This window comes from Ostrea edulis, chromosome 4 (assembly GCF_947568905.1).
Source record: "Ostrea edulis chromosome 4, xbOstEdul1.1, whole genome shotgun sequence".
Lineage (NCBI taxonomy): Eukaryota > Metazoa > Mollusca > Bivalvia > Ostreida > Ostreidae > Ostrea > Ostrea edulis.
The window spans coordinates 86,362,885-86,374,371 of NC_079167.1; the positions used below are offsets into that span (position 1 = coordinate 86,362,885).

An 11,487-nucleotide genomic window follows, 5' to 3' on the forward strand; every position below is an offset into this window, starting at 1 on the left:
GCTCGCCACACTGTCACACACGCGATATATGTACACGGTCATTGAGAACTGAACTCATTTGACGTAAATTCAACAAGATCATACAAGATACACATTGCATTTGAAATATTTTATGAAGCACATAGATTGCAGACACACCGAGTCGAGGGGGTGGGGGGGGGGGTCCACATTTTCTTAACAATGCCGATCATTATAATATGTTATTTTTATATGCAAAAAATAGATTGTTGGATGGCTCCCCCCCCCCCCCCCCCCCCCCCGGTCAATCCCACTATTTTTGACTAGATCAGTAGTGAATGAGAAGAATTTAAACTTGGGAGTTGTGAATTGAACCCATGTAGCGAAGGATGGGCCCCCACCCCCACCCCATCCCCCTCGCCCCTATTTTAAGAAATCAAAGCTGGGAAAGTATAACTCATCGCATGACGATTCCTCCATCTCTGAATTGAGTAGTTTTTTTTCTAATCAAAATTGTTAACCAAATAGAGAGAGTGTTCTCTACCAAAGCTAACGTGTACTTTTCAATGTAACATAGGTTTTTAATTTGCCATTTTGTTGTTCATTTTCTTAGTGCCTTGTTTATAAAATAATATCTCATAATATACAAGTTCGAATAAAACTGAAATTAGTGGGGTATTATGAACACCAATAATAGCCTTACAGTATCTAATATACAATGTTTCACATTTCAATTTGTTAGTAATTTTATCCATTGTAATATTTTTTCTTCAATTTTGGAAGCCAAAGGATTCCCCCAATTTAACAACCATACTATAGAATAGACTTTGAAGGCTTGTTATAAATTACAAAAGGAAATTGTGTATAATTGCCATATTGTCAATGTTAGCCTTTTCACATAATTCATTTTGATCTGAGCAAGGTTAAAAAAAAACTCCCGAGTTACTGACGTGTACACCAGGATATTTGTATTCCTGAACAAAATCATCAACTGCTTTCTTTTGAAAAGAGAAATTTTCTGATTTTTACTTTACCATGTAACTTTGTTCAAAGTCATTATTTTTGTCTTGGGCGAGTTAATGCTATTACAACAGTCATTACAATATTCGTTGTTATAATGGATGACTTTAGAAAAAAAATCTAACTCGTTATAACGAGCTGATTATCTCGTTCTAACGAGTTAGTTATCTCATCATTATAACGAGTTCGCATCTATTGAAACGTTAAATTAAAGGACGTCATCTTTCTAAAAACTCCGGCAACACAGCGAGTAGAAATCATTCAAATCGCCAAAAATGAAGTCATAGAATCATTCATTATATTGGATGTAGTGTAGAAAAATCCCACCGAGTGGACAAGATTCGCAATTTGGTGATTTTGTGTCAGAGAATTCAAGTTTACAACGTGTGTCAGAGAATTCAAGTTTACATTAGAGAATTCAAGTTTACATCAGAGAATTCAAGTTTACAGTGTGTGTCAGAGAATGCACGTTTACAGTGTGTGTCAGAGAATTCAAGTTTACAGTGTGTGTCAGAGAATGCACGTTTACAGTGTGTATCAGAGAATACAAATTTACATCAGAGAATTCAAGTTTACAGTGTGTGTCAGAGAATACAAGTGTACAGTGTGTGTCAGAGAATTCAAGTTTACAGTGTGTATCAGAGAATTCAAGTGTACAGTGCGTGTCAGAGAATTCAAGTTTACATTGCGTGTCAGAGAATTCAAGTTTACATCAGAGAATTCAAGTTTACAGTGTGTGTCAGAGAATGTCAAGATTAGACCTACTATTTTCAAATCTATGTTGCACGTTTTGAAAAATGCTTTCCGATGCAAATTACATAATCTACAATGCTTGACCAATGTAAACTGATCTTATATATTCTCATTTGTTAACGAAGCCCGATAGCCAGGGCAATTAGAAAATTTTACTCTGAGTCTTCATCCCGGCAGATATAATTGGAAGATGATAATTTTGTGAATTCAAAGATTGGTTTTTAGTTTTCACAGGCATTTCAGTATCTGAATTAACCTGACAGAGAAAATTCAAGTTTACAGTGTGTGTCAGAGAATTCAAGTTTACAGTGTGTGTCGGAGAATTCAAGTTTAGGCTACAGTGCGTGTCAGAGAATTCAAGTTTACAGTGTGTGTCAGAGAATTCAAGTTTACAATGTGTGTCAGAGAATTCAAGTTTACATCAGAGAATTCAAGTTTACAGTGTATCAGAGAATTCAAGTTTACAATGTATGTCAGTCTCAGATAGAGAATGCAAGTTTACATCAGAGAATTCAAGTTTACATTGTGTGTCATATAATTCAAGTTTACAGTGTGTGTCAGAGAATGCACGTTTACAGTGTGTATCAGAGAATACAAATGTACATCAGAGAATTCAAGTTTACAGTGTGTGTCAGAGAATTCAAGTTTACAATGTGTGTCATGTACGTATTGAAGGATGACTTATAAAGAAAATGTACTTTCAACAAAAACCGATTGATCGGCTGAGACAAGACACGATTTTCTAAAATAAATAAATAAATTTTTTAAAAAGTACAATATTTGATGATTTTGATGGATCTAAGTTTTGTCACTAAGAGCCAGAAGCAAGGGAGGGGGAAATCCTATAAGGTCTTGGATAGATCTTTAAAATGGGGACATTAGTGAAATACCCCTCCTACCTCATCCACGCCACCCCAATCGCTGTAAGAGAGCAGGACCTACGTATACTGTTTGACATTTCTAAATTGCTACAGTATCTGGCACATCACAATCTACGTATACCCCCCACCCCCATACACCATCACAACCCCTTCGTGTGCATATGTTATTAAATTTTAAAATATAATACCGGTAAATTATTTTATTCATCAATCAAACGGAATTAACAAAAGTCGCAATGTCATAATAATATTACCCCCCCCCCCCCCACCACCACCACCACCACCAATTATAAAAATGATAAAGCAAGGATGATGGACATTTCTATCTTCAATCATCTTTTTCATTTATCTATTTCTTTCTTTATTCATTTAACACTTTAGTTACTCATTCAGTTAAAAAATAGGTATGTTTCAACGAATGACAGAACACGTCAGCGCTATTAATATTCCGGAAATATAGAGTTTGTATTCGAGATTTTTCTTTTTAGAACTTTAACAGCCATTTTGTGCTCACGAACATTGCGTCGTGAAGTTGCTTTCAGAAAGACGATCATTTACAAAGATTACACACACAATGGCAGAAGGAACAAAGTAAGGGATTTCATTATGTTATTATGTATATATCAGTTTCGTCTTAATGAAATTTTGACGAAAATTTACTTCGTTTTCATGAATATTTCTTACGCCGGTAGTCCTAGTTTTTCAAAATCAGCAAGTCATCATTTCAGGAATCTTCTATTTTCATTTTTAGAGAAAAACAATCGCTGTATTCAAAGAGGATTCTGCATTTAGTTTCATTAAAAAGCGATATAGTTAAGCGCTGGTTATGATTTTTAAAAAAAAAATCTTTATATCAGATTGGACAAAGGACGTGTCTGAATTTGCAGACGACTCTCGCTGCGTGATCAATAGTACAGCGCATTATGAACGCGATTTAAGATTTGATAGGTCTGTTCGTCTTAAAACAAAATAATTCAATAGAACACGCTGTTCTAAAAAACGCTTATAAATGATAAACTAAAACAGGGAAATCCTGGATCCCCCTTTGTCTGTTTACATGATGACGTCATGTTCTAAATACAGACGTGTCACAGCCAGCTCTCACTTGTGTAACATATAATCCCACTTTCATTTTAGAAAGTCTCGAAGTTATAGTTAAGAAGAGAGCAGTGCATACCCAAATTTTTAATAAACATGCACTATGTGCTGCTGTTAAACATTATACTTACATTATAAGTCATAAAATAGAGAGAGAGAGGGCTTAAGTTTTTTGTCTAACTGTGCCAGGTCCAATATTTGTAACATAAAAAGTATATACCCTGTTTATGAAATATGATATATTATGTCAAATTAAAAAGATAGTCAGATACCAGTGTTATCTTTAGTTGAATGTTTTGTTTTATTTAATTGTATTATAGATTTTCCTTTAGAACATGAAAAACAATTATTTACTAATGATAACATGTAATTTTCAGTGATGATCTGGCTACAGCCATCCTCAAAAAGAAAGATCGGCCCAACAGATTATTGGTGGAAGAGGCCATTAATGAAGATAATTCTGTGGTGTCTCTGTCTCAGGTATTTACAATAATTTACCTATACCGTCTTGTACAGGTGTAGGTTAGGGCTGCAATGAGTACCCGAAATAACTGAAAACCGCAGGTCGTGTTGTTTGAGTCAGGTTCGGTTCCATTTTTCTGTATTTTGATTTGGGTCCACTTTTTAATATAGAACCATTATTAGAAATCCATTTAAACAAAATGGCATCATATCCCTCAAATGTGGCTGTATTTTGATCAATTGTTAAATGATGGCATTGTGGACAAAACAATGACAGTATGTAAGATATGTCAGACACATTAAAAATATGCCACAGGATCAACATTGTTAATGACAAAACATTGAAAGCATGAAATGGAAAGGAGTAGAAGTGACAATGCTGTTTCTAGTATCGTGGATGTTAAGTCTAAACTAGAGTCCATACCCGCAAGTATATTATTGTAACAAAATACAATAAAGGTTTTTGATTCTAACTTGTATATTACATTTTTAAAATAGACATACAGACCCGAACCAAAATACCTTAACCCAAGTTAAAAAATTCTAAACTGTCCCAACCTGATAATTTTTTTAATCTTTGACAGCCCTAGTGTAGTGGTATAATGATGTCATTTGTGTTCATCAATATTTGATACAGCAGGTGCCTTTTATGGAGGCGGTTTTGATGATAAGCAATGAAGGTGGGATCAACATACGTAGAATGTTATTGTCTGTAAAATAATGCAAGATTATATCTTCTAGGAAAAGCAAAATGTGATACATTTCGTGTAGCAAATGAATAGTAAAAATGGTCAGGGGTTATTGTAAGTAAAGTTCTGTTTGAACAACAATACTGGTATTTATTTGTGTATTTATTTCAGACCGTCACCACAAACTAAATTTAACAAAGAAAATCAAACAATTACATTTTTGTTCATTCAAAAGCTTCAACATTGATAGTAGAGATAGAGTTCTTGGTACTTTGTATATGTATTTAAAAAAAAAAAAAAAATAAGTATGAAAAGAAAAAAATTCTAGCACTGTTTGCTACTATAATTTAGAGTACTACTATAATTTATATTCTTGTTGATTTAAAAGTTGTCAGCAGCTGATGAAATGAACAATTTGAGATTATGCGGGTAACATTTGTGTCCAGCTCATGGAAAACACCTAATTCTTGTGATACTGTGGTGTCCTGAGTTTGGTGATACTTTTGTGTCATGATTTAGGTAAACAAATAGAGATATTGTGGGGTCCCAAATTCAGTCTGTTTCGCTAAATTCCTTTTACCTAATTTTTTAGTCAGTGTTGTAGTAGAATATTGTAAAATATTTGATGCAAGTTTTTTTGTCCAGTTAGGTTGTAGATATGTTTTGATTTAGGCATTTAGCAATCCATTATGTGTGAATGAATTGTAGACATTGATATGTTTGTGATTTCCAGGGCAAAATGGATGAGCTGCAGTTATTTCGTGGAGACACAGTTCTTTTGAAGGGGAAAAGACGGAAAGACACTGTATGTATAGTGTTATCTGATGACACAGTCAGCGATGACAAAATCCGAATCAACAGGTGTGTCCGGAACAACTTGAGAGTACGCTTGGGGGACATAGTCAGGTAGGGTCCCAATCTATACGTGACAAACACAGATTCTTAAAGATGAAGTCTAACATAGGCATTCCAAGATAGAGGTCAACATTGTTTTAGGGGAAGAAATTGAGATGTGGATTGCATTTCTGATCTATTTTCAGTATCCAGGCCTGTCCCGATGTGAAGTATGGAAAGAGAATCCATGTTCTGCCTATCGATGATACAGTGGAAGGACTCACAGGGTAACATTTTGATAAGAGTCATCAATTACTGTAATGCAATTTTTGGTAGTGTCTACTTTAATGCAAGATTTGTTGTGGGAATTTTAACTCGTTTGCTACAAATTTTACTAATGAATGAGTTAACATTAAGTTGTGTTTTTATAGTGTATAAAAGAAATGACCAATTTGTGAAAAGAAATATTTGAGAGAAAGGAGTGAATAAGAATTTCTTCAATATTTTTTGCTTACAAATAAAATTTTGTTTTCAATACAAATGTGTATTATTATGAATGAAAGGAAGTTTCTATTTTATAATGCTTTTGATGTGTTTTATTGTATGATTTGAGAGTATTTGTCAGTGATATAGAGATAAAAACAATGACTTTGTTTCAGAAATTTGTTTGAAGTGTACTTGAAACCCTACTTCCTAGAGGCCTACAGACCAATCAGAAAAGGGGACATATTCTTGGTGCGGGGAGGTATGAGAGGGGTAGAGTTCAAAGTCATAGAGACGGACCCAAATCCTTATTGTATCGTAGCACCAGACACTGTCATTCATTGTGAAGGAGAACCAGTCAAGCGTGAGGTGGGTGAATTTTACATCTCAGATATTTTAAAGAAATTATATAACTACAAATAGAGAATAATGAAACAATGCCCAAAATTGGCAAGACATTTTGATCTCTCTAATTTCCTTTTGTCAGTCAGAAATTAAACATTTTTGATTAGCATTAAGTGTAAGAAACTTGGATTGTGTTGTTCCATTCATGGTTATAAAGAGTTTTTTATCAAATCTTCAGAGTGTTGTTTTGTCATTGTAACAGATTATTGTTATTGTTTTGTCATGGTAACATATTATTGATATTATTGTTTTGTCATGGTAACATATTATTGATATTATTGTTTTGTCATGGTAACAGATTCTTTATAATCTTACAGGAAGAAGAGGAAGCTCTGAATGAGGTTGGATATGATGATATTGGTGGTTGTCGTAAACAGCTGGCTCAAATCAAAGAAATGGTGGAACTTCCCCTCAGGCACCCACAGCTCTTCAAAGCCATTGGAGTCAAGGTCAGTTGTATGAGATAGAAATAGGTTTACATTTACATCAGAATTTATAACTTTTAGTTTTTGGGACTTTGAGGAAGGGTATAAGATTTTTTTTTTTACAACTGTCATACTGATCAATGAATTCATGATGAAATCGACATGAAATGGAGCTCTCATTAAATTTAATTCATATTTTGTGACAAAGCAGTTGCCAAGAGTTGAAAATTCAATAACAAATGCTATTGGAAACAGTTGAGATTTGGTATATATACGGGGGAAACATTACAAGATTTGCATCTTGTGGTTTGCAAGTATTTCATTGTTTTTCCATGTTAACAGCCACCACGAGGTATATTGTTGTATGGACCGCCAGGTACAGGAAAAACTCTGATTGCTCGAGCTGTAGCCAATGAAACAGGAGCTTTTTTCTTCCTCATAAACGGTAAAAAAAAAAAACCACGTTAGATTCCTTACATTTTTTGTATTATTTCTTGATTGCAGTACTATTTACTAGAATTAATTTTGTGTGTGTACATATAAAATTTATATTCTTTTGAAATGGAGACTGCAATTGTATATTGTAATCATATTAAACATAGACTGCAATATTGTACAGTGTAAATTATATAAAAACGTATATATTACATGTATGTGTTTTGGTCTTGTTTATTATTCATTCATTGAAATCATTCTGTGTTTTAAACTTATCAATTGTCATAAACCTTTGAAGTTGCTTTTGTCAGGTCCTGAGATTATGAGTAAGTTGGCTGGGGAATCTGAGAGTAATTTGAGGAAGGCCTTTGAAGAAGCAGAGAAGAATTCTCCTGCTATCATCTTCATTGATGAATTGGATGCCATTGCACCCAAGCGTGAAAAGGTAATTTGATTGCAGAGTTCAATAATTTCGATAGGTAAAGCTGAATCTGTTTTTAAAGTCCTGTCAAAATGGAGCTGGTAAAATGTACCATGTAAATTTCAGTATGTGTTTTACGTTACGGTGACACTTTTGATAAAAGTTAATTTTATGCGTAACAAAAGGAACAAGTCTTTGTTAATGCTTAGTATGTCGATCTCAATAGACTGTGATAATCATAAAAAGAGGCTATGATCTCTGCTATCTAGACACATGGAGAAGTGGAGAGAAGGATTGTATCACAGCTGTTGACGCTGATGGACGGCCTGAAACAGAGGGCACATGTCATCGTCATGGCAGCCACAAACAGACCCAACAGTGTGGACGGAGCTCTCAGGCGTTTTGGTAAGATTCAATTTTATAAACAAAGCATAATTTAGCATCTTTCTCATCTAAAATCTGTACACTATTTCAACTTTGAGGATTAATTTCATGAATATTCTGTGGATTTTGGTTATAAACTCAGTCCCCCAATTATCACCACAAATGATGACCCTGTCACAGTAAATCAAAGAAATGAAAAGACCAGGCTAGGGTGTTAAAAATTTCTATAATCTGTCGTGCAGGACTTAAGAAATTGAAATCTGGACTTGCCTGTCAGACTTTCAAAACCAGAATCATGATTGAACCATATTTTCAGTTAATACTAAAATAAAAATTTTCAACAAATTTTTCTGAGATCAAGATTTCCTCAGAGTGAATTATTTTTAGAATTGCAACACATAAACCACAAACAGAGATCTCTGACTCAATTTTCCCAATTTATCAAAATACAATGATTTTCCCAATTAAAGGGGACCAAAAAGTGCTGTGATGGCCATGGACTGTTTAGAGTTTTGGTGTTTCTTGGCTCATTAGCCTTTTTCAGGGATCGAAATTAACTTTTTTCACTACTAGCAAATTTTAGCTAGTGGATTATTTTCCAACTAGCAAAATTGAGGTTTTACTAGCATTTTTCAATCGATTGCTGTTTTACAGGAATTTAAGAAAACAAGCATGCCTCTATATCAAAATATAGGGAAAATCTTTTAAAATCTTTAAAGTGCAATAATAAAAATAAGATTGAGAATTCTTTCATTTAAAATTTAATGATACATGATGCATGGCGAGGGTCATAGGGTACACTTGTGTGGTGTACTCGTTGTCCAGAGATCTACTACCTATTTACAACATCATGTGGTTTGAAATCTTGAAGACTGTTGTCGCCAATTCAAACTATATGTTCAAAACTTTTGGAAATTTCATCTAAACAATTCTAGTGAAAAAAAACCCCGCGAAATCGAAGTGTTTGACTATAGAGTACAGAAGGACACCACGTGAAACGGTGACACTAACTCTGTCATATGATGTTTCATGTACACACGGACATGCACGCAACATGCTAGGATGTCACTGAGACGCCCGAAGTGTGCTTGAAGTAGGACTGACTGAGATTACCTTGGCCTTAGTTATTTATTCGATCTACGTTTACTTTTTCAATACTTGTATATTCTCTCTGTAAAGCGTTTCTATGCACAAGACAAAATTATTGTAAACTTCAAAGTACAGCCAATAAACCGAGGAAATCCGGAAAAAAGATCGGGTTTTTTTCACTCGCAAAAAGTTGCGATCACTTGTGATTTTTTACTCGCAGTTTCAATTTTAAACTCACATTTAGCGAGTATTTCCCCTTAATTTCGTTGCCTGCTTTTTTCAATGTAGTTCCAACACTTATATAAATTATAATTTTTTGCTTCATTGCATAGTGTATATACAATTCCTGGTCCTCATGAATATTAATTACCTTTAATATGTATTTGAATCATTGGTGTGCTTTACAAGAAGCAAAAAATTATAATTCAGGGATATCACAGCACTTTTTGGTCCCCTTTAGTTGGGAAATTCATCATTGATTTTTGATAAATTGGGAAAATTGAATTTACTGTTATTTCCATCCAAATAAAGTTTAAAACATAAGAAAAACCAAACAACCTTTTCAACATTTACATTTATGTAGTTTTTTACTCTATTTATCGATATTTTTTTTTCCCCCACCAGTTTAAGTTGTACAATATATTATCTATTCTTCAATGTACTTGGAAAATTTTGCTCATAAAGTTGGGAAAATATGTAACTTTTTGTCATTGGATTTGGTCTAACTTTTGAGGGGATTGATGGTCCTGCAATTACATGTACGTAATGTATGAATGGGTAATGCACATTTACTTTCCTTTCATCTAGTGATGTATCGATTGTCGTTCGGTATAACTGAAACAATGTGAATAATCGATTGTCATTTTATAAATAAAGAATTGCCAACATTGGTATTTTTTTCAATAATACGAATATTCCTGCCATGGCTTAACGTTATAAAAACAAAAATGGCTGGCGAAGCTGAGTCATCCAATAAGAAGAACAACAAAAGTCAAGAGGTCTATCCCTATCCTGGGATAACATTTGAAAGTATGGGATAATTAACTGCTGTAATTTTTAATGATTTTATCCTAGTCAAGATAATTAAGGGTAAAAATAAAGTAAATTTAGTATTTTTATGACATAAATTTGAAATGAATGAAATTAAATTATTTTTCGATTGATCAATCAAAAAGGTGCATCTGATTAATTCCATTATCAATTAAGTTATTCCCCGATTGCTTGTCACTACTTTCAATAGTTGTGGACATTTACTGCAAGAAGTTTTAAATCCATGGTGCTAAAATTTCATGATTTGTTACAAGAATACCATTGGTGACGGTTTTAACTTGATGTTACAGGAAAGTCTACTTTTTTAGATTTGTGTGCTCAGTCGTATCCATTGTGTCTCATGAATGACTTATTGACTGCTATACCAATAGTAACAATTGAATTAAACTCACAAGCAGCAATATATTGAGTTCATTTTCAAGATAGCCATATCTGTTATAAACTGTGTGAGAAATGGAAAACTTGGATAAAGCCCCTGAATTCCTTTACATTGCCAAATCCTATACAAATTTAGCATGAAGCAGAAGCACAGATTGCAAATTTATGGAGTGAGGAAATGGTTTGTTGTACTCTTCTAGTAGATCCCAATACCCAGTTTTATACAGATAAACAAAACTGAGTTATCTCTCTCTTTGTCTCTATAATTCTCTTGATGGGATTATGAAAGCAATGAAATATTTTTAGTTTATTATATACTATAGTTTTGCTGAGAAATGATAGATTGTGAACATGAAGTGAAATTAGTTAATTTTTCCAATCTTCAGTAATCAATGCATTAAATACATGTACATAATGGGAAGTTTTAGATTTGATTAATGTACTAATGTAAACAAAAATGAACAAGTCTAGCACCTTTCATGCCTATGCAAATGTTAGGTTTTGGCATATTGATGATCGGGCCTGGGACAGAAAAATGGAAAAGCCCTGGGCTTGAAATGTTAAATTCTACTCCTTATTCTTATCCCCAAAGGAGTCCTTAGCAATCTGTTCATGTGATCATAACCTGGAACTTCATGTGGGGAGATTTCTCCTAATTGACTGTAGAGAAATTGACTGAAACAGCAGGAAGCATTGAGGAACAAGTTTATCTCCTGCAGAAC

At 33.7% G+C, this 11,487-nt stretch overlaps 1 protein-coding gene across 1 annotated transcript in view; it reads left to right on the forward strand.

Moving 5' to 3' along the window:
* Positions 1 to 3,075: 3,075 nt before the first annotated feature.
* The window catches only part of LOC125668091 (transitional endoplasmic reticulum ATPase), an 18,036-nt gene continuing 9,624 nt past the window's right edge, over positions 3,076 to 11,487 (forward strand). Inside the window, exons 1-9 of the mRNA XM_048901866.1 lie at positions 3,076 to 3,203; positions 4,088 to 4,190; positions 5,595 to 5,767; positions 5,902 to 5,982; positions 6,355 to 6,547; positions 6,901 to 7,032; positions 7,351 to 7,453; positions 7,755 to 7,888; positions 8,134 to 8,269. Coding sequence (XP_048757823.1) covers positions 3,187 to 3,203; positions 4,088 to 4,190; positions 5,595 to 5,767; positions 5,902 to 5,982; positions 6,355 to 6,547; positions 6,901 to 7,032; positions 7,351 to 7,453; positions 7,755 to 7,888; positions 8,134 to 8,269 — 1,072 coding nt within the window. The 5' untranslated portion in view covers positions 3,076 to 3,186. The remainder of the gene's footprint in view (positions 3,204 to 4,087; positions 4,191 to 5,594; positions 5,768 to 5,901; positions 5,983 to 6,354; positions 6,548 to 6,900; positions 7,033 to 7,350; positions 7,454 to 7,754; positions 7,889 to 8,133; positions 8,270 to 11,487) is intronic.